This window comes from Biomphalaria glabrata, chromosome 17 (assembly GCF_947242115.1).
Source record: "Biomphalaria glabrata chromosome 17, xgBioGlab47.1, whole genome shotgun sequence".
In the NCBI taxonomy this organism is placed as follows: Eukaryota; Metazoa; Mollusca; class Gastropoda; family Planorbidae; genus Biomphalaria; species Biomphalaria glabrata.
Genome location: NC_074727.1, coordinates 16425215 through 16449516, shown reverse-complemented (window position 1 = coordinate 16449516; position 24302 = coordinate 16425215). Strand labels below are relative to the sequence as shown.

General features: G+C 33.5%; 2 protein-coding genes across 4 annotated transcripts; one reads left to right on the top strand and one right to left on the bottom strand.

The window, feature by feature from the left end:
• The first annotated feature begins 510 nt into the window (after positions 1-510).
• Positions 511-6358, top strand: LOC106072805 (uncharacterized). Its single transcript, XM_013233252.2, has 3 exons — positions 511-823; positions 4545-4697; positions 4971-6358. Exons 1-3 carry the CDS (start codon positions 550-552, stop codon positions 5207-5209), a joined length of 666 nt encoding a protein of 221 aa, XP_013088706.2. The 5' UTR covers positions 511-549; the 3' UTR covers positions 5210-6358.
• A 1022-nt stretch (positions 6359-7380) lies between these two features.
• Positions 7381-21068, bottom strand: LOC106072804 (peflin-like). Of its 3 annotated transcripts, none has more exons than XM_056016291.1 (5): positions 21048-21068; positions 13067-13187; positions 11993-12151; positions 10111-10254; positions 7381-8200 (listed from the first exon to the last, which is right to left on the bottom strand). In XM_056016291.1, the coding sequence occupies exons 1-5, from the start codon at positions 21051-21053 to the stop codon at positions 7974-7976; spliced, it is 657 nt and encodes a 218-aa protein (XP_055872266.1). In that variant the 5' UTR covers positions 21054-21068; the 3' UTR covers positions 7381-7973. The 3 variants fall into 3 exon arrangements, with proteins under 3 accessions (XP_055872266.1, XP_055872265.1, XP_013088705.1); XM_056016290.1 differs by lacking the exon at positions 21048-21068 and adding an exon at positions 19336-19574; XM_013233251.2 differs by lacking the exon at positions 21048-21068 and adding an exon at positions 16475-16735.
• Positions 21069-24302: the final 3234 nt, after the last annotated feature.

The window sequence follows — 24302 nt, the reverse complement described above, 5'->3', positions numbered from 1 at the left end:
ACTATGGCTTCCTGTGTAAAAGTCAAGGTAAGAGAACTTAGTAATTTAAATTAAATCTGGCAATTATATTTATACCCTAAACTATTATTTTTGATTTTATAAAAACCTCATTGAATTTGTCCTTATCTTTTTGTTCTTTTTTCATTAATTAAAGAAATAGCGAATGAACAAAAAGACAGGTAAAGCTGACACCCCTAAAATTTTGTCACCAATGTGTAATAGATTCGCCTTATAACGCTCTCTTATTTTCGCTTCCGTCTTTTGGCTCAGGTGAAAAAAATAAAGCTACCAAATTGGCATTCTCTGAGCTAAAATATATTTATGAAAATTGAATTCTTTACTACTTTATTAATTAAGAAAAATCAAATCACAAATAATATTATAAATATGTAATAAAATAATGCAAACTAACTTAATACCTATTTGCATTATAAGCATTATAGATCTAGATATATTTGACCTTAAAATGTTTAGTTAAAGTAAATAGAATTTGATCTCTGTTCCTGGCAAAACAAGGAAATAGTGTCACAGCACAGGTAAACTTCCAAAATGGCTCTCAAGAGGGCCAAACGCTTCATCGCCAATTTCGGATTGGCGTTTACAATATGCGCCTTCCTCTGTCTTATTGTTGCCTTTGCTACGCCGCACTGGCTAGAGAGGTTCCCTCATAAAAGAATGTCCAAGGTTTTCGTTCGAATGGGTCTCTGGGAAGCCTGCTTCAACGATTGGACATATTACAAGGATTACCTTAGCAAGCATTACAATGGCTGTTGGTGGATCTTTCATTTTGAATACAAGCCTGTTTGGGGATGGCTGAATCCTCGTAAGTTCTTTTCATATACCATTTAATATAGTTTACTTGATTGTAGGGGCACATTATGGCACATATTTTCTGAACTCGTGTTTTTATGTTTGGCCAAAGTGCTTTGGTAACTCTGTTTCAACATTATTAATTAATATATCTAGTTAGATTATATATTATTATATAGGTAGTCTATCTGATAGAGATATTGATTCTTTCATCCACTTATTAAACTTAAGTTAATGTCACAGACATAAAATTTTCTTTGTTCTCATTGTTATGTTAGAGCGTTCAGATGACTAGACCAATACATGAGATGAACTGCGCAGTGGTTTCCAAATCAGGGAGCTCTCCATATAGTTTTCTTTCTATTGGGGTGTTTTGGGGCCAGTGTTTTATACTGGCCTCTTGGTAAAGAGAGCAGTTTTGGAGGACGTGGTCGGCATTCTCTGGTGATAGGCCTACTCCACATGGGCAGATTTCAATGGTTCCAATTTTGAGCTTCCGGTACATGTGTTGTCGCATTCTGTTGTGTCCGGTCCTGAGTCGAAAGATTAGACGTTGATCTTGTCAGGATAGCTTATAGTAAGCGTCATGGGCGTAGCCAGGGGGGGGTTCTTGGGGTTCAAACCCCCCCCCCCCCTCCCGTCCGTGGGGGTGGGAGAACAGAATTAAGTGACTGATTTTTGCTTTCATTTTGTTTATTTTAGGTGAGATTTTAATACTAAATCATCACTTACCACAGCACAGCCGAGGGGATTTTGAGTTAAAAACCCTCTACCAGGGGGTTTTGAGATTTAAAAAACCCCTATCTTGGGGTTTTGAGATACAAATCCCTCTACCAGGGGGCTTTGAGTTTAAACCCCCCCTACAGAGGTTTTTGCAGTTAAATCCCCCTCTTCTATAAAACAAAACAAAAATAATGCAATCAACAATCCCCAAATTCCAACAGCACAGTTCAGGAAGATTTTGATTTTAAAACCCCCTCCAAAATTTACGATAAACCCCCTCTTCAATATAAAAAAAAAGCAAATTCAAAATTCTATGAGCGTAGCCAAAGGGGTTTTGAGTTTAACCCCCCCCCCCCTTGCTTCCAGTTGGGGTTTGAAGCTAAAAAGTACCTCTTCAATATATAAAAAAAAAAGCAAATTACACACTATAAAATCTATGAGCGTAGCCAAAGGGATTTTGAGTTTAAATCTCCCTCCTCCAGATGGCTTTTTCTTTAAAGTTTAAAACCCCTCCAGATGGTTTTGAGTTTAAAATTCCCCTACAGAGCGTTTAGAGTTGAAAACCTCTCTCTTCAATATTATTTTAAAGCAAACTACAGTCACCAAATTCTATGATCGTAGCTAAATGGGGTTTTGAATTTAAAAAAAAAAACAAAAAAAAACTCCAGAGATTTTTTAGTTTAAAACCCCTCAACAGATGATTTGATGAAACAACTTCCCTTTTCGATATAAATCTAAAGCGAAATACAGGCATGTAATTCCAAGAGCGTAGTCAAGAAAGGTTACACATTTCTACCATTGGCTTAAATTGGGCTCCATTAATAAAGTGTGAATAGTCTTCTGCCGAAATTGAAAAACATTAAATGTGGCTCAACAAAGATCACTAAGACAGATTTTAGGAGTCAGTCATAGAGATCGGGTCTAAATCAAAGAAATCATATGCCGAACAGAGCGTCGCATGAGGTTTGGCGGGACATGTTCTCCGACAAAATGAATTACACAAAATGAGAGTTGCGGAAACAGCTTGCCGGAAAATGCGCGGAACGGCGCGAGGTGGTCTTAAGTTAGTAAGAATAGCACATTAGGTTTTTGAAATAAAACTTTTTAATAGCAAGATAATGCACTGTAGATACCTCAGAATATGCATTGGCTTTCAATACCAGAAATAGTGCTCGGCGGCGGGGCGGGGGGGAGTCTACAATAAACATTAAACGTCTTCCGAAAGGGTCAGAATGTAATAAAGATTAAATAATGTACACACACATATATATATATATAATTTCCCCCCCCCCCCCTCACGAAAAAAATCCTGGCTACGCCCATGGTAAGTGTCATCTTTCTTGTGATTTGGATGAGAGCTCGTCCATTTCTCATTTATTTTATTTGCAATTAATTTCTTCAATTCTTCTGGATAGAGTGCAGAGTTTATTTGTGAGTTAGTTCTCCCATTCTTGGCGAGTGTGTCAGCCTTTTCATTTCCTTCTAGTTGTATATGAGCTGGATATCCATTGAATTACAGTTTTTTTGCTGTTGTTTTTGAGCTTTGCAAGTGCTGTTCTGGGGTTTTTAATATAAGAGGAATCAGTTTTGCAAGCTTTGGAGGGTTGTTTTCGCATCGGTTAGAAAGACAATCTGACTGTGAGGGGAACTTGGATGATTTGCTAGCATGGTAGCAGCTAGTGCTAGTGCTTCCCTTTCTGCTCTGTGGCTGTCAGATAGCTCTCCAGTTGCAATGGATTTTTTTTAGTTTTTCTCCATCTGGCCATTCGATGAGTATTCCAGCTCCTCCATTTGTGGTGGCTTTATGTTATGAGCCATCCATGTAAACTCTGATCCACTGATTGCTAGGATAATTGGTTTGTAGAAAACAGTTCCTTGAGCTCTGTTGGTCTGTAGTCAGATTTTCTTTTTATGTTTTCAATATGGTCCCTTATAGTAGGAAGAGGGCTTTCGTCCCAGGGTGGAGATTCATTATGGTGTATCGAGGATTCCACAGCTATTTATTCAAGACATAAAATAAAGGTGAAGATAAATGTTTTTGTCAAGATAGCACATCTCTTGAAACAGCCTTTAAGGCATATCTTTTTTTTTTAAATCCTCTTTTAAAAGCCCATGAGGCCAATGAAACACATAGTTTAGTTACATTGAAAATGTTTAAGTTTTTGCCTGATAGATAGTCCACTTTTACTACAGTATTGATGACAGATATACAGGTGTGTGCATAATGTCTGACCTTTGTGACCTGTAGCGGGGACCGTTTATGACAGACTGACTGGCTTTACTAATAGTGTTGTTAATAGTATGATTTGTTTGAGCATCAAAGTCAGTTGGTGTTAGTTGATTAACAAAAACTTTCTTCGTTTGAGTTTATATGTGGTGAGTTGGTGACAGAAAGTAAACACCATGAAAAAAATTACTATTACAATCTAGGTATCAAAAGGAAACCAATAATTTAAGTTTGAAAGGTGACACAATAGTTTTGCTTCATTCTATTTACTCCTTGTCTGAGCTGTCCCTACCTTAATGTCTGACCTTTGTGACCTGTAGGGGGAGGGGGACCATTTATGACAGACTAATAGTTACTTATAGTGTTGTTAATAGTATGATTTGTTTGAGCATCAAAATCAGTGTTAGTTGATTAACAAAAGTTTCTTTGTTTGAGTTTCTGTTTGGTGAGTTGGTCACAGATAGTAAACACCATGAAAAAAATTACTATTACAATCTAGATATCAAAAGGAAACCAATAATTTAAGTTTGAAAGCTGACACTATAGGTTAGCTTTATTCTATTTACTCCTTGTCTGAGCTGTCCTTACCCTTTTTTATTTTCTCTTAGAGTAGTGAGGAGACTTATGTTTATTTTGGTTAAGCAACAATTGTAAATAATTGTGAAATATATTTTTTCAATCTTCATTTTTAGGAGTTTTTATTCAATTTAAGTTAAGCTAGATAGATATTAAATTTGTTATTTAAAAGTCTGATTCATTGATTTTTTTCATATTGTCACTTCAGCCTGGTTCCTGGCTATTCAGATCATGATAACACTGGGACTAATACTTCAATTTGTAACTGTCATAATGAACATCATGTACTATGTCCGTTGTCTACCAAGAGAGAAAGAAAGGAAGCATGTCTTGTCTACATCAGTTATGATGTGGATAGCTTGTAAGTATTGTTCTAATAAGTTTATTGTAGCTCTTCTTCTACCCAAAACTAATTTAAGAAACCAAAGGCCGATGTTACATGTCATGTTTCTTCATGAAGACATGTGCCTTTTTTTTTTTTTTTTTTTTTTTTTTTTTTTTTTTTTTTTTTTTTTTTTTGCCTTTACCTAAATCTTCTTTAAAACAACAATAGATTTCAAAGTACATTTGAAATTATTGTGTTGATATCCATTAGCTTCCAGGACCATTCAAGCACCTTATATTTTATTTTCAGTCTTCCTCATTGCTACATCTGTCACAATATTTGGTATCAAGGCTGATATAGATCGTCAGTGGTTGCCTAACCCAGATTCCAATTTCCTGTCTTGGTCTTTTGGTTTTGCTGCTCTATCTGGTTTCTTCTCAATCTTTGCTGCAATGTGCCTGTCAACAGATTATGTGCGTATCCGAGAAGAGGAAGAAAAGGCCACTCAGGGACCAGCTTATGCTGTCAAAGCTACACCACGATTTTAGAGTGATTGGTTGTGAAGTTATTAATATAATATATATGTAAATAGCTAGTTTAGAATACTTACTTTTTGTTTGATTGAGTGCATAAATGTGACTTTATTTGTCAAATGAATGCTTGGTCTTAAAGAATGGCTGTTTTGTAGAGTGATTTTGTTCAGTCCTTTTTTTGTGGTGTAAAAAAAAATGATCTTACTTAGCATGTTGGTTACTTTTTGTTATGAATGTAGTCATAACATTATATTCATGTATATAGTTATTGTTACATATCCAGTTTTCCATTGTGACACTTCTCATGTATAAATAGCTTCTCATAATTATTATGTTAAAAAAAAAAAGATGTAGTAAGGGTGGGGGTTAACACTAATTCTAGTTTGATACCAGGGTTTTAGTTGAAAGGGGGGGGGGGGGTGCACAGACCTGCCACATATCTTCAGTTTAATGTTACCACTAGATTTGTACATACTTTTTTCATTACCTTACTAAAAACTTTTTTCCCCCTATAACATATAGTTACAAATGTGTTCAAGGGTACAGTACACATTTGATTCAAATGAATGAAGTTATGAAACAGTAACAAATAAACATTCCAATATTTTGCAAGCTCCTGTAGATATATATCAGATCTAAAAAAATGTTTTTGTTTTTTTTTAGTGCTTTTTTTATATTTTATTTGACACATTATAGATGATCTAATGTATTTTATTAAATTAATGAAAATAAAACGCTTTATAATAATAAAGATTTTTCAACTTTGTTCCAACATACAAATGGCATTAACAAAAAGGAAAACGTTAATATAAAATACAACCTTTTTTTTTTTCATGTCTGAAAATACGGCCTTGTATGGACATGGTGATTGTTCAACTTGTGTATTGAAGCTCAATTCCACTATAAAATATATTCCAGATCATTACAGCTTTTATTGTGATTTTATTGATGTAAGGCAAAAATAGTGTTATGACCTTGCCATGCACACCGCCATCAAAGATAGTGCAGAAGGTGTGCACTTTTAGAGACTAGACTGAGAAGGATATTGACATTAGAAAGAAGAGAAGGAGTTCAGCCCAAGTCTAGAGCTCATGAAGATGCTGTGCTCAAGGCAGATGTTGTTTCATGTGTGATGTCCATAAATAAACATTGTTGTCTTGTTGAGTTGCCTCCCTTGTGTTATTACTATAGTTTACAGGAAAAAAAATGTTCTTTCTTTTACTTGCTATTATAATCTTGTGTTTAAAATGTGAAACAGCATTGATGATTATTTAAGTAAATAGAAAAGGTATCTTTCTGAAAGTGTCAATATAAATTAAATGAAGTGGGAGAAAATTGTTTCATATCAAATATAAAACACTACCTGAAAATAATCAGATTATGTTTTATTAATTCTTTCTGCCAAAATACAAAACAAACTAAATTTAGAAGCCGAATAACATTTCTTCTATTTTTGGAGGATTTAATTAGGAAATGTTGCTAAATTTTTTAGCAATAACATTTTTTATTATCATATCCCAAATATCATAATTTGTATATTTTTATTGGTCCAAACAAATGGGAATTCAGTTTGACTACAAGTGTCAGCATTACTCCTTGATCACATTTTGTATGTAAATACATACACAGCGCTTGATGAATTAGGTTGATATGTACTCCTTAGTGACGATGAATGACATGGGAATACTTGAAAGTGGAATATGGGAGATTTTAATCTTTTAACAGAGAGGAGCCTACCTCTTCGCCCAGCTCTATGTATGTACATATGGGTGCAAATTGCCTTTAAGGATTTTTGTTTTCTTAAGGCATCATTAATGAAATAGTTTTCTTCAGGATATGGTAGCTCACTTAGCTGTGTTTGAGTGATATAAGATCCTTTTTTTTAAATTAGTCTATTTCACCTATGTCTGTGCCACTGAATTATCATACCAGCTCGTATTGGTAAAGATATGTAATTTCTGATGCTTGTATAGTAGCTATATAAAAAAGTTGAATTATCATCTTGTCAATTCAACATTTTACTAGTTTCCTAAGACAGAAAAGTTTTGGATGCAATATTTACGATAAAATATCATTAGTAGTGTTCTTTTGGGTCACTGCAACTCACAGGTTAACAAAGCTGATTTAGAAACTTAGAAATTTTATATTTTTGGTTTTATAATTAAAAGACTACAAAGACCAGTACATTAACTTAAAATATTGTTTAATGTTTCATTTAGCCAAGTCAATATAGATCTTTGTTATAGTTTGCTAAGTTAAATTTATACAACAAAGAAGTTAATGCGATAAAAAAAAAAAGAGCCTGAAATTGTTATGTGGGCATACTTTCAAGGAGTATTGAGTCAAATTTTATAAGAATATACAATGATATAAAAGTAATGACTAATTCACACATTTAAAAAATGCATCTTATCCACAACAAAACAGCATTCAAAAACTAATTGTAAAAAAAAAATGTGCTACTCAATTTAAATCAATAACAACGGTAAGATGAATTTTTTTTTACTTATTGCAAATTAATAAGCCAAAAGAACATCGCTTGGGAGGTGAATGTTGACTAGACCCTTCACAAGATATCCACCCATGTACAATTGAATAATACTAAATAGGGCGTAAATGTTTCTATTTCTAAATAAATCTGTATATGAAATAAAGTAATATACATAAGTCTCCATTTGAACAATGAAAAGCTAATAAATCTAAGATATAAATTAAGCATCAACATTACTCATAATTAAATCTGTTTCATGTGGACTTAGTGACAATAATGTTATGAAGTTTAGGGTTTATTAAGAACTGCTAGCTGCATAAAGTCCTCATAAGACATACGCACAACTCCAGTCATGGTGGTGTCCCTTTGTCTGAAGGCATCTGTCAGAGACTTCAGCATCACACAGGATTGGATGAAATTGTCTAAAGTCAATGCCCGCCGTCCATAGTGGTCAAACTTAATCACAATAGTCTGAATGAATTGTGGAGATACATTGTAGCCCATACGCTGGTAAGCTGAAAAAAGAACAACAAATATTTAATACAAGAAATAGCCAAATTTAAAAAAAGGATGATACTGGTTAGAGCAGCGGTTCTCAACCTTTTTGGCTCGGCGACCCCTTTTTACCATCCCCCACTCTGCCGCGACCCACCCCACACACACAGCAATAGAAGAATAGACATAATAATAATCAATCCTTATTTTCGATGGTCTTAGGCGACCCCTGGCAAATCGTCAATCGACCCCCAAAGGGGTCGCGACCCACAGGTTGAGAACCCCTGGGTTAGAGTGTACAGAAATTTTTTAAATATTTCATTCATATAGGGCTGTTAACAAACATTACATATAGTGTTGTGTATTTATGTTTCTTGTGTGTTGTGAACTGATCTGTTCTAGTGTGTCAAAATGTCGGTAAAGCTGAGGATCAAGACGTCTTCTAGTTGTGTTTCATTAGGTTATTTTCGGGACGCCTTCGTATTTACATTCTGACCGGTGATCAGCCTTCATGTCTGAAGAGCTATGATCTTTCCACAGAGGTAAAGGCATAGTAACAAGCAGAACCACAACATATAATGCCAAAGGGAATGGGCAAGTAGAAAAACTGAACTCGACTCTCTGGAAATCAATTCTTCTTGTCGTGAGGTCAAGAGGGCTACATAATACACAATGGGAGCTAGCCCTAAACGACACTCTCCATTCAATTAGATCTCTACTATGCACTGCTTCAAACATGATGCCACACGAAAGACTATTTTCCTACAAAAGTTTGTGGTGTCTCTCTGCCGACCTGTCTATATGTTCCAGGGCATGTCCTGATGAGAAGGCACGTGAGGCCAAGCAAATATGATTCACTGGTAATGAAGTGGAGATTATTGAAGCAAATCAGAACTATGCCCACATGTCTTCCAAATGGACAGGAAGAAACTCTCACTGCACCATTTTGCTCAGAGAGGCGACTCATCTTCACAGAGTTCGTATTACATGACTTCGCTCCGAGAGACATTGAGACATCTTCTGAGGTCTCTCAACATCAACTGGCTCCTGGTAACCCTGAGACTTTGCCGGATGTCTCCCAATACTCAATTGCTTCTAGGGGTGACATAGAGACATCTGCAGAAAACATGGTTCCACCTGCTTTAAGAGCAGAGGAAAACACCATTGATAATGTACAAAAATCACTTGCCAGAGATACACCCATACAGCACTCGTATAATATCAGAAGTAAAGCAAAAAGAAACTAAATGGGGGGGGGGGGGGGGTGAATGTTGTGTGTTTATGTTTCTTGTTGTGTGTTGTGAACTGATCTGTTCTAGTGTGTCAAGATGTCTTGGTGTCCAGGTCAGCTTGTGTGTGTGTGTGTGTACTGTGTTATTGTGAACTGTTTAGTCATTCTTGTTCAATAAAGCCTAGGATCAAGACATGTCTTCTAGTTGTGTTTCATTAGGTTACTACATATAGTAAAGTTGCTTTGTAAAAAAAGAAAAAGCAGGACTAATATTATTTACATTCAAGGGCTATTCATACATTTGACACAAAATGAAAATGTATAAAATAATTACTAAGTAATCTAAGTAAATTCTAGGACAGTTGTTAATTTTCTACTTTAAAATTTTGATCCAATAATACTAAACATATTTATCCCATTACCAGACAAAAAATAACAGGTGTACAACTACTTGTGTACTGGTAAGTAAAAATGCAATAAAAATCAAAAAGTGATATTTGTTGTCCCTATTTAACTGTCAATATGTATTAGTTCCCTGAGAGAAAACAAGGTCAACACTAAAAGCTGGCATAGAATCTTAAAAGAAAAAAAAGGTAACAAATGATATCAATCTTTTTAAGACCTTAGCAAATCAATTCATTAAAAAGGGAAAGCTGAGATTAAAATTAAAAGAAGAAGATGGTTGAACCTGCTAATTACCTTGATGGAGTTCATGAGATTCTATCGAGCCTGATTTATTGCTATCAAAGCTGTCAAAAGTTGCCCGCCATTGCTGGATATAGTGCCAAAGAGCCTGGAACTCATATAGATCTATAGTACCACTGAAATCCTTGTCAAACATGCCTGCAAATGACAAACAGCAGTCTCAAGTAAACATACAAGCCATTGTGTTCTGTGCATTAAATTAATGCAAGAACTTTTTTTTTTTTTGTGTAAGTCTCTGTAATATTTTACAGCACAGTCAATTAAAATAGTTAATACATTTAGCATGAACACTACTACTTATCTTCCAAATCATTTAATAGCTCGGGACTAGCAAAACCTGCCCTTGTGGAGCATCACCAGAGAATGCTGACCATGTCCTTCAAAGGTGCATATCAAGAGGCACGAACAAGACTCAAAACCCTCATATAGAAGAAAAACTATACAGTGAACTGCCTGATCAGGAAACTACTGCACAGTTCATCTCAGATATAGAATTACTGATCTGAACTCTAATATATTTATATACGTAATTCCCAAAACCCAAAGAGTGGCCAGTTTGCAAAATGGCTGAGGCATGTGGCCAATACCTGATGTACTTTAAATAAAAGGTATTGATTCCACATTGGCAAGCCACTTCACGAATGCCAGGAAATCCCTGGCCAATACCTGATGTTCTGATGCAAGTGGTGCAGTTGTAATACAATAATATTGGTTGGCTTTGCTGTGTCCATAATTTTCAGCTTATCTGCTACTCTAATGTTGTTTTTTTTGTAATGAAAATGTCCTTCCTATGTCACCTCTGTGGCTTCTTTTTATTATTCTGGCAGCAGTTTCACTGTGAGATATATAACTGTGTTTGTGGTCAAGTGTTTTTCGCAAAGAACAATAAAGTTTTTTTCATCCATTATAATTGGGATTTATGTTTATTGTGTAATCATTGTTATGTCATTAATATCATAATGTTGTGTGGGTTTTAATATCATCTAAAAACAAAATGAAACAATGATAGAAAAAAATCAATGCATTTTTTTTACACTATAAATGATTTAATTTATGTTATCTCCAACTCAATAAAAAAATTGATGGTTGTTATCCTGTGTCTTTTGTTCACCTCACCTATAATATATGAGGCGTCGGGGAGAGCATGTCATATAATTTATATAGGTTCATGTTGTTTTGCATTACCCTTTCTTTCTTTAAAAAAGCAGTTGGGGGTATTAGCTATAAAACACGTACTGCGTTAATCATAATAACTCATAGTGCATGAGAGCAATGAGGCTTTGATAAGGTCGAAATCATGATCTAACATTCTGTTTCAGTAGTGAAAAAGGAACCTTACCATTGCATTTAACCCTAACCTAAATACCATAGTTTAGTCAGAATATTTCATTACCACAGGTGAAACAGCAAGGTGTATAAATCTAATAATAATCTAATAAATTTACTTTGAATCGGATTAAATTTTGTTGAAAGATGGAAATGAAACTAATGGGAGGCAATACATTTTAAGCATAGCAAAACAAAAATCCTTCTAGAGTGTTGACCAAGCCTAGATTCTCTACATTTTGTCAAAAGACACCAATAGTGATATAAATGTATACAACTATATCTAAAATAAGAAATCATTAACATAAACTAATATCAAATCCTATGAATGGGAATTGATGGCATATTTATTTTTATTCCCCAACTATATGATTACATAAATAATTTCAGTTTTTTTTCCTAATTCAAACTTTTAAAGAATTACAAAAATATGTAAAAAGAGGATTCCATGAAACAACATGTAATCGCAAAGTGTAATTTACTCTATATTTGTCATGTATAACTTTACTATCTTGTTGTTAATGTGTGGTACACAATTTTAAGTACTCACCTATCATCAGCCTACAAGTTTCCTCATTGAATGCTGTCCAGTTGGTGTTGATAAGTGCCTTCTGTAACTCATGAGCTGTTATTCTTCCTGACTTATCATGATCTACTGACATAAACCATTGCTGGATCTGGGGATCTATTGTTGGTGCCTGCCCATAAGCTGCAGTGGGGAAGAAAAATGTGAAAGGATGCAGAAAATGCAATTACCACCTGTGTTACAGGTGAGAATAAAAAGGCACAAAGAAGAAAGGACACACATAAGTAGCAAACATAATGCATTCAAATAAATTAGTCTGAAATCAGAATTAATTTTTTTTTCTTACTTTTTAGCAATTCTTCCAATATTAAAACTATGAGATTTAAATTTCTTGTAAAGTACTAACTTTAGGTTACATTCTTCCTAAATACAGAATTATTACTTATATTACTAACAATTATTAACATTGTGTATATCATGACATAAATGATGGCTGTTGATATTTGTGGTGACACGGTTGCTGTGTGGTCAACCGTGACACACGGTCAAGTGTTGAGTATCGAGAGTTAGGGGACTTGGGGGAAGTGACTAGTGTGTAAACACGAGAGAGAGAGAGAGAAAGGTCAGCGAGTGAAGCAGGAGATCTGTACATAACGTTGACGTGTATATATGTTTTGTTAAAATGTTCCACAATTAAAAAGACACTTTAAACGTAAAAGGACTTGTTTCTTCACAATATTCAAATATCTGCCTGCAGTCGACAGGTAACTGTATGGGGTATCACAATACTCCATTTTCAAGTTATTCAGAATTTGTAAGCTAAAAATAACAATGATTCTTATTACTTGCTAAATATCAAACAATGCAATTAACATAATAAACCACTTTTATTGATTGTTGAAATGCATACAAAATGCAACAAAATCACCAATATTACCTTAAGTTTAAATATATATATATATATTTAATCACTTTGTTTCTTTTAAAATATTGAATTTTTATTTTAGAAACAACAAATATCTTAAAAACAGGCAACTACACATTTCATTTCTAAAAAAAAAAAAAAATTAACAAAAGAGAATAAAAGAAAACATTTACCTGCTGGGGTTCCATGATATGGCTGCTGACCTGGATAAGTACTGTAAGGCTGGGCTCCATAGCCTGGTGCCCCTCCATAGGCTCCTCCTGCTGGGGGTGCACCACCATATCCATACTGGCCCTAAGTATTACATTAAAAAAAAACATGTAGCTAATAATATAACAATTCTTGAGCTTGAATAGAAGGAACACCATTTAGGTTAAGAATTTGAAGGTTATTATCTTATTTTTATAATATATTATATATAAATATAATATCTCTAGAGGATATAATCCCATTAATGTTGTCCCTTATATTCACCTCCTTTTAGATGTGAAAATTCTTTTATTTCAGCATTGATTTTGAGGGGTCAGATTTTCCCTCTAAATTTTTTTTATATTACATTTAGACTTTCGTTTTCATTTCTTTGCATCTTTCCCATTTATCTTAGTTTGCAATTTCCGATTGTGTGATCCACCATATATTGAAATTCGCAAGATTTTCCACTTTCCATGCATGCTAAGCATCTTTGTGTCTTTCTGAGTGTTATGAAAATTATATTCTGTATCGGTTGTCGTTCTTATGTTTACATGTGCTTGTAACTCGTCCGTAAGAATGTGTTCACGAAATGTGTGTTGTGTAGTCATTCAGTGTATTAAAGCCATACTATACAGACATGGTTTCGACTCTCTTATCTTTATGTTCATAACACTGAGTATTTCATTAGGTCAAGAGTAGACTTACCTAGTTAGTAGATCTAAGTCTAAGTAGTACTAAATTCTAGATCTAGAGTCTAATAGTACTAGTCTACTACTACATCTAGATATATTTACTAGCTAGAATCCTATATCTATATTATCTAGTAAAAGAAAAAAGTATAGTTTCCCTTTCAGACCTAGTGATCTTAGGGGCTGATGATGTAAATGTCATCTGTTTCTGTGGCCCACTGTTAACAAGGGTGTCATGTGGCCAGCACTATAACCTAGCGCCTTTAACTTTATTCCCCAACTAATGTCAGGTACCCATTACTAAGACTTAGGGACATTACTAAGCATTAGAGCTGGATGGACTCAGACGCACCCCGAAGATCCTGAAAGCAAAAATCCCAGTCTTCACCAGGATTTGAGCCTGGGACCCCAGTTCGGAAGCCAAGTGCTTTAAAAAATGTTTGTAAAATGTTTTACATAATTCGGATGTTCCTTCAGAGTTGAAGATAGTTTACTTCCTAGTCCAAACCTCCCGCAGGACGACGGGGGATGGGAGCGGGCAGGGTTCGAACCCTCGACCGTCGATAAATCCGAACGACAGTCCAGCGCACAAACCGCACGACCAGGCAGCCATCATTTTTTTTGAAGACGGTCATTAGCCATTACAAAACCGGAAGTGATAGATTTAATTACTATCAATGGCTGAATCGCTTTTTTACTTTTATTAATGTATTATTTTGAATTCCACCATCAATCATAATTTAATTTGATCATCTGTCATTTTTAACTTGAAAAATGATATTTTTGGGATGATAATAAACTATTTTGTTGTTTATTTTTTGGTTTTGATTATATATTATGGATATTTCTTGCTATGAGCTTACCATATAAATACGTTTTTTAATTAATTATTATTTTTTAAATACAAATAAGTAATGTAATCATTTTTCTACAATATTTTTGTTAAGTTTTACTTTTCAGTAAAGCTTATTCAGTAATTGAGCACAAAAAAAGGTTGACTATATGTAGATCTAGCCATTCTAGATCTAGCTTTTTTTAATAGAATATTTTTATTGGGTTCCAGCTAAAGTCAATAAAGTTAATAAAGAGAACTAATTTTAATTTTTATCTTTTTTTTTAAATAAAACATTTTTAATGTCTTTTTACAATAATAATAAAATTTAACTACAATAAACTACACATTTTCCAATTTATTATTTATATACTTATTAAAATAAAAATTTTAAAAATGTTTTTTTTTTTCCATAGACATCATGGATGAGGCAGGCAGTGATGTGACTGTGACCGTGGGCGGCATGGTAGATGACACCTTGATTGTCATGGAGATTGATGAAGTTTTGACAGGCAGTGATGTGGCGGGTACTTTTACACCTGGCAGCATGGTGGATTTCAGAAAGTATGTGTCGGAAACTTACTGTCTTGATTTTTCATCTGTGGCGGTTGGATTTAAGCTGAAATTCGGTAACATCGAGTACCTTCTTCAACACAACACTGCAGTGAAAGTTACTGATACTCTCTTCTGCTATTTTACAACACTGGGTGTAGTGACAACCAAGATGACTGTAAATGGTAAGGTCAGAAAGCACATAAAGGACATGAAAAACTTTTGCAGGAGTATAACTCGCAGCTGGCATCTTGCAGCTCCTTACTTAGAAAAAGTTGTAAACATTGATCCTGTTGGGAAAAAGAGACCTCTTCAGGAATGCCCTGGCCCTGAAAGACCTAGGGAAGTGAAGAAGTTGCGACTCCCTGAAGGCAACATAGCTGATGCTAATGATGGACTAGCTGTAACTACAGAAAGACACTGTGCTCGTTGTTGCACACAACGCAAGCATTTTGTGGCACACAGTGCCAATTTGTACGAAAAACTTCTAGGCTGCAGAAAAGTTATTAGACTTTTGAGAAAACGCTTCAACACAAGAAGGGTGAATCAAGAGCTTATCAGAAAAGCCAAACGTATTTCAACTTACAGACAAGACAAAGCTGACCTGAAGCGAGAAAATGTGCTATTGCAAAAAGAAAATCAACGATTGCATCTCAACTTAAAACAAGCATCATCTAATCTATCAAAGTTGAGAAGACTAGCAGATAGAAGATCGGAACAGAGAGTTACTTTAAAGGATAAAATTCAGTCGCTTAAGTTGTCATTGGAGGAGGCTAATGTGCAGGTGAATGAACTTACTGAGAAGCTGTCTGGTTACAATTCAAGTCAATCTGCTCAGACTAATAATAATAGTACTAATTAACTAATACTATTAATATTATTAATATTAAATAATAGTAAATGGCGGAAAACAGATTGAGCTCTCAACATTCTACTTTTAGGACCATTTTTTTGACCAATTTCAAATTGGCTATTATTGACATATTATGTATCAAGTTTATTGCCCAAGAATAGAGGAATTAAAAAAAAATATAATCAGAAGCAATAGACAATTATTTAACTTGAAAAAATGAGGTCAAACACACTTACCCCTAATAATGAAAAATCCATCACTCACAGAAGATATGTCCAATAATCCATGAATTTCACAAATTCACAATATTATTAATAGAAAAATGTATCACAAAGTAAAGTATATTTATAGAACATTAGAAAAAAATATGTAAACGAGTGTTTTAAGACATTTATGCCTATTAATTGAGTCATTAACATCAGACAAGTATTTAACATAGAAAAATGAGATCAAACACACTTACCCCTAAAAGTGAAAAATCAACCATTCACAGAAGATATGTCCAATATTCCATGAATTTCACAAATTCACAATATTATTAACAAAAAACTGTGTCACAAAGTAAAGTATATTTATAGAACATTTGAAAAAACAAACAAAAAACTTTAAAATGTATTTATAACTAATAAATAAGCCCCCTCTTCGGCCCACCCTACCATAAAAAGTCACTTTTTTTTTCTTATCTTCATTTTTTTACATAAATACAGTATAATATACTATTTATATCAATATCAATTTTAGATAAAGGGTATATATGTATTTTAGACTAGAAAAGATCTAATATTAAATGAAATATTATCAAGATATAAATAGATCTAGTTCTTGATCATTTCTAGATCTAGGCATCTGAGGTTTAGACTCTAGACCTAATAATAGGCTTAAGCTAGAAGTGCATGGTGTTTTCTGTTTACTATCTCAAATAATCTCAATTTTTGTATCTGTTGTAAATGTTGGTGTGAAAAGAAATAAAAACATTTATTTGGTTTATATGTGTTTGTTGTTATTTTTAACGATGTCTTTAAGTCATAAGTAGATCTATTCTTCTATAGAGATTTACTGATTTAGAATTTAGTCTTAGATCTAGAATCTAGTCTTCTCTAGACTAGATCTATAAATCACAAACATAACAAGTATTATTAGATCTACTTTTTAGATTTACAATCCTTTTTTAAACAAAAATGTCAGTATCTGCGTTATTTTGGTAACTCTAGTCACTAGTCTAGATCTACTAGTACTAGACCTAGATCTAAACAATGGAAGGGATACAGCACTCGATTTTTACCGGTCAGCATTTTTTTTAGATCTAATCTAGCAATAACGTAATTAATTATTAATTTTAATGTAAACATTTAGATTTTTAGATTCTATATCTACAATCCAGTCATTTATCCCGATATTGGTTAGTAAAAAGAATTTACAAAGGAAAAAAACACCTGTAGTCGCCGTAGAAGTTTTTCTAGATCTAGCCTCTATTAGACAGTATATAATCACTAGATCTAGACATGGGCTAGGTCTAATCTCTATTATAATAGATTATAGATCTAGGTATTCTATAATCTAGATCTAGATTTTAAAATATAAGTTAAAATTAAGCTATCGATCTCCATGCGGCATCACGCTGTGTAGTGTTTAGCCTGTTAAGCACGAGTGCGTTATTGCGGATGTCCGGTCATTCGATAACCAGTTGTTCGCTGCGACAACCTAGTATTAAAGTACAATAATTACCTGAATAGTTGATAATATTATAAAAAATATTGTCTTATGGATAGTTCGGACTGAGATCGCTTTTAGCGATGCTTCTTTCTCGAGGATTCAGAGCGAACGATTGAAAAAACAAGTTTTTAAAAAAGCGTAAGCCCTCCGATTTCAGAAACACCACTTCCGATAGGTTTATAAAAAACTTAATAAAACATTTTTTTTTTTTTTCTGTTTTTTTTTTTAAGTAAGAAAATATTGCAATATGATTTCTAAAATAAAAATGTTTCCTAATTAAAATTGGTAATATTTAAGTGTAAATAATTAAATATCGGCAAACGTACTTTTGCGAAAGCCAATTTTCGTAGTTGCATCGAGGCTATTTTTTTTTAAATCTAGGACAAACAAACCATTCAATTCACTTTTTTTTTCTTTAACATTTACAACAACCATTTTTTAATGATAAGTAGGCAATTTTTTTCATATAACTATAAAAATAATATGTTACTTACCTTTTCAAAGGGGATCACATAAAACCATAAGTAAAACTTGTCTGTCCTGAATAGCCTACTTGGTTAATTTCACAACGGCACAAAATCTTAATAAAAAACGAATTTCCAAAAAATGTTGCTTACAAAGCTTACACAAACATAGATCTACGTATCAGATCTAAAAAATATGCTACAGGTGGCCTAAATTCAGAGATAATGAATATTGACTTTCAAAAATGCATTTTCAATGGGAAATCTGTTTTCCGCCAAATACTAGATCTAAAACTAATAGTAGTAATAGTAAGCCTACTATTAACTATAAATATTAATCATAATTAATGTTTAAATTTTTTATATTATATATTTCTACTTTTTTTACTTTATAATTTATACTAAGTTTAGAATTTAGTCTTAGATCTAGAATCTAGTCTTCTCTAGACTAGATCTATAAATCACAAACATAACAAGTATTAGTAAGGATGGCTGCCTGGTCGTGCGGTTTGCACGCTGGACTGTCGTTCAGATTTATCGATGGTCCCGGGTTCAAACCATGCCCGCTCCCATCCCCCGTCGTCCTGCGGGAGGTTTGGACTAGGAAGTAATTATCTTCAACTCTGAAGGAACATCCGAAACATGTAAAACATTTATAATAAATTAAATAAAGTTATATATGTCATATAAGTATAAGGTTTAAATTAACTAAGATAAGACCTAAGATAATTTAACATTGTCATTAGTATACTAGTATACTATTAATACTATTATACTTTATTATACTAAGCCTAAGCCCTAAGAGGCTAAGTGGCCTAGCCTAAACCTAAGCGCCTAATAAGGCTAAGTAAACTAAGTTAAGCGAAGTCTACCTTTACTTTTAGTCACTAGTCTAACAGTCTAAGTGAACTAAGTCCTAAGTGACAGTAAGTTGAGTAAGTCTAAGACGTCTAAGTGACAGTAATCACACTAAGTCTAAGGCATCTAAGGACTAAGACTAAAGTACTCTAACTCTAAGTGAGTAAGTCTAAGTAGAAATCTAAGATATAATATAAATATATATATTATAATAATATAAATAAATTTAGTGTACAGTAAGTAAGTACTAAGTGTTAAAAAAAAGTTATTATTATTAGTTAGTATTTACCGGAAAAGACATTTACTAATTTAGAATAGATCAGATCTAGATTAGATCTAATCTGGTTAAGCTCTAAGAATATAGGACGAAGAATAAAACGTGAGCTGAAATGCTGGCCTTAAAATTTAATCTAGAATATAGATGTAGATAGAATCTAGAAATCTAGATTTAATTAGATTTATTCAGTTATTGTTTTGTTTGTTATTCTGATGACTGAGAATTTCTTAAAATCAATTAAACCGACACAGCATATAAACATAAACTGTGCTATCACCTTAAACATAAATATATAGGTCTGTGACTAGCACTCATTGATCACTCATTCGTTCCTGACCTATATTTCTTTTCTGTCTATGCCGCAGACTTTCAAACCACAGACTAAGACTAAGACTAAGACTAAGACTGCTTTATTGATCCTTACGGAAATTTGTTGTGATTACAAGGACTCGTTTCTCATATAAAGACAACACAACAGAAACATACATATAAATACAACAGACAACATGAAGAGTTCATTCAGCGACTAAACACAGGTATCTTGGTGCATTTCATGTTCCCTGATCAATGAGTGGCGGTGATAGAGTCTGACCGAGTGAGGTACGAACGAGTTTTTGTACCGCTCCGTTCTTGTTTTGATTGACAGCAGTCGCCCACTTCGCGACGACCTGGCGTAGTTCTGATGAAGCGGGTGGCCGTTGTCTTCCAAGATTTTTTCGATTTTTCTTAGGCACGTTTGTTCAAAAAGTTCCTTTAAATGTGGTAATGTTGTGAGTGTAATTTTTGATGCTTTTTTAATGATGTTTTCTAGACAATACAAGTCTATGGAAACAATAAGCCCTGGATGACCAAAAAAATCAAACACCTTATTACTGAAAAGAAAACAAAGTATAAGGCTAGCAACGAAGAGTTTATAAATGCTAAAAATAAACTGAGAAAAGCAATAATTGAAGGGAAAAAAACATACAAAGAAAAAATTGAGAATTTCTTTGCCAAGAACAACTCAAAACAATGCTGGGAGGGATTAAAGAAAATAACAGGCTGCGCATCAAAACGAGAACAAATTTTAGTGGCTGATGATGAGAAATTCGCCAACGAACTAAATTATTTTTATTCTCGTTTTGACAAAGAAGATTTTGTTGATCTACACAAAGAACTTTTCAACACTATGTCCAAAGGAAAACAAGAGCCCTACGTCAATTTTGTAACTGAGGATGAAGTGACCTTGTTATTTAAAAGAGTAGACGTAACAAAAGCTTCTGGACCAGACAAAATTAGTGGCAAGCTGATCAAGCTATGTGCGGAGCAAATTTCTTCTATCTTCTGTCATATCTTTAACCAGTCATTGCAAACGTGCGTAATTCCAAACATCTGGAAAACTTCAGAAATCATACCAGTGCCTAAGAAACCAAAAATAGATTGCTTAAATGATTTCCGCCCAGTAGCACTAACACCTATTGTTATGAAATGTTTTGAAAAATATATGCTTAAACAACTTGTAGCAAAAGTCAATAACAGCCTAGACCCTCACCAATTTGCATACAAAGCAGCTAGAGGAACTGAGGATGCCATTCTATTGCTTTTGGACCATCTTTATAAGCATCTCGATATACCCAAAACCTACGCACGAGTCCTCTTCGTAGATTTCTCCTCGGCTTTCAATACCATACAGCCACATCTAATGATAAACAAACTGAGTAACTTAAATGTAAACCCTTACTTACAAGCATGGGTTCTAAACTTTTTAACCCAACGGCCCCAGTATGTTAAAGTCAACAACAACAAATCGTCAACTCGAGTACTATGTACGGGTGCTCCACAAGGTTGTGTACTTTCTCCTGTGCTATACACTCTTTACACTAATGACATCAGAAGCATCTATGACTCAGTTAAACTCATTAAATTCGCTGATGATACTGCCATAGTCGGTCTTATTTCAGGAGACGAAACTCAGTATCGAAGCTCGATAGAAGAGTTTACAAACTGGTGCACCGACAACTTTCTAGAACTGAATGTAACAAAAACTAAAGAACTTATAATAGATTTTAGAAAGAAAAAACAAACTATACGTGAACTGCAAATAAACACTACATCTATAGAACAAGTAAAGGCATATAAATATCTAGGCGTTATCATCAACAACAAGCTTTCATGGGAAGACCACCTTGGAACTCTGACAAAGAAAACAGCCCAGCGACTCTTTTTTCTATACAAACTCAACAGTTTTAAATTAAACAAGAAGATCCTTGAGACATTTTACGGCGCAACTGTACAAAATCTGCTAACATACGGAATAAGTTGTTGGCAAGGCAACGCCTCATCTAAACTGTTGCAGACTTATATAGACCTAGAATCTAGAACTTAGATTTTTTTCTAACTAGATCTACGTGTCGGAATCACGACAAATGGTTCACCGATAATCCGTTCACCCAGCCATTGGTTCACCTGACAACTGGTTCACCGACGATTTGCTCACGACAAATGGTTCACGGGTGGTTACATGTTGTTAATATTCTGCTCGCGTGTTTAATTTGCTTACAATAACCAATAAAAAGTCTAGGAACAAATCAAGGACTTTTGAGTTTTTAATTAGCCTTATTAATCTTAGTCGTACAATAGCCTAAGCCTACAAGTTAATAGTCTGTTAGTTTTTTTGTGTTTTTTTTTATATAGGGTTACCGTGCAGAAACTTAACAGAAAGTGGAGGTCAAACCCTTAAAATGAATGTCAAAAACAAAACAAAAAACCTTAAAATTTAAAACTATTATAGATGTATGGGTCTATTAATTAACATATTTCTTAGACAAAAAAAAAAACTCGACATATTCTCAGCTATCATTATTCGTAAGCCTACAGAACAATGCACGATATTTTCTTTAGACTGTAGGCCCTATTTTGTCAAACAACTAGCAGGATATGACCCACGGCCTTGGGGGGGGGGGGGGGGGGCTTTAGTTTTGGGTATTATACGTACTTATGTACTGGGTTGAATTTAGATCTCACTTTGCCTTACTTTGTTCTTTATTCTAAAGATGTCTCTCAGTGAGACTGAGCTGTGAACTATATATCTTTCTTTTGTCCGCTGTTTTGATAAGTGAAAACGCCTTTTCAACATTGTTACATTTATATGTGTATTTATGTTTATGTATGTTGTGTGTGTGTTTGTTCTACTGTTCAGTATGTTCACGTGTTTTTCTCAAGTACCGGTATGTTAATAGTGTATATTAAATTAAATAAATGGCTCTAAATCAACACCGATAACAGTAAACTCAGGTGTACCTCAAGGAACAGCCTAGTCTTGGGTCCACTACTATTTTTAATTTACATAAATGATTTACCAAATTGCATTACTTCAGGAACAAAAGTCAGATTATTTGCAGACGATTGCATAATATATAGAACAATAAAAACAACACACTAAATAAGACACAGATATTTTACAAAGAGAATTAGATGAATTACAGAAATGGGAATCAAATTGGAGCATGTCTTTCCACCCAGAAAAATGTCAGTTGTTAAGAGTAACAAAAAACTAAAACAAATTAATTCCACTTATCTTATTCATGGCAAACCAGTAACACAGACTAAAAACGCAAAATACCTAGGTGTTATAATAAATGAAAAACTGTCATGGAATCCACATATTGATGAAACTACAAAAAAATCAAAGCATTAGGATTTATTAAAAGAAATTTCTATAAATCAAATAAGAACATAAAACTAAAATGTTATTTAACCTTGGTTAGGCCAATAATAGAATATGCATCCTCTGTTTGGGACACCTCAACTCAAGAAAACATTAAGAAACTAGAACAGACACAAAATAGAGCAGTGCGATTCATAACAAACGAATATTCACATTTGACTAGAGTAACACCTTTAGTAAAATCACTAAATTTAGAAAGCCTTCAGAACAGAAGGCTCAAAAGTAAAGTAGCAATCATACATAAAACAATGAACCATAATCTTCAAATACAAAAACAAAATTTAAGGGGAGGTATCCCTAGAGAAAATTGAGTTTTAGGTCTAGGATATCGATTTTTAACTAATAACATAATTAAGTAGATCAATCATTTTCCTTTACACTACAATCATTTTTATTGCTTAAATCTGTGTCTAAAACATGTTTTTAAAATGTTTTTGTAAGGTCTATGAGACAAAATCTTAATAAAATTTATACTTTAAACTCATTTTTCTCAAAATGTTAGTTTTTGCACATGTCATTGTGCTTTACTAGTAATTTCTCCTAAACTACTTGATAGATTTTGATGAAATTTTAAACACTTCTTAAGGACATCATTAACATTACTCGTACTATGATTTTTTTTCAATATTTTATTTACTTTTTTTTTAAAAGTATTTTAAATTAATATTTATCCTGTTTTTTTAGGTCTAAAAAATACTAAAAATTCAAAAATTTGTAAAAAATTTAACATACTTAAATCTTTAATTCTGACCTTGTACCAATTTAGAGGATCCTTTTTTCTTATCTTTTAATTCAATTTCATGTATTTCTGATCAATAGGTTTTACAAAATTCAGAGTTTTAATTTGTATACAATAAACAATATGGCCGCCGTTACCATGGCAACCATCATTCAAAAAACTTTTTTTTAGCATTATTTATTTTAGAATATCATTATATGTTACCATAACAAATCTCAAAGGCCTAGCTTCAGAAATAACAAAAATAAGATGTTCAGGGAAAGACACAATAAAGATAAAGGCACATTCCTCGTCCCATATGCTAGGACAAATTTGTACAAACACTCCTTCTTCCCTAGTGCTATTAGAGCATGGAATGGGTTGCCTGAGCTAGCCAGGAAAACCAGTGACTTGGCAGAATTTAAGTCATTGGTTAATATGCATGACTAAATGCATGACGCCTAGGACGTAATCATCTTCTTTTTTGAAGTAACGTCTGTATTATATAAGATAAGATAAATTCATGTCACTTTTTTGTCATGTCAATAAAATTGA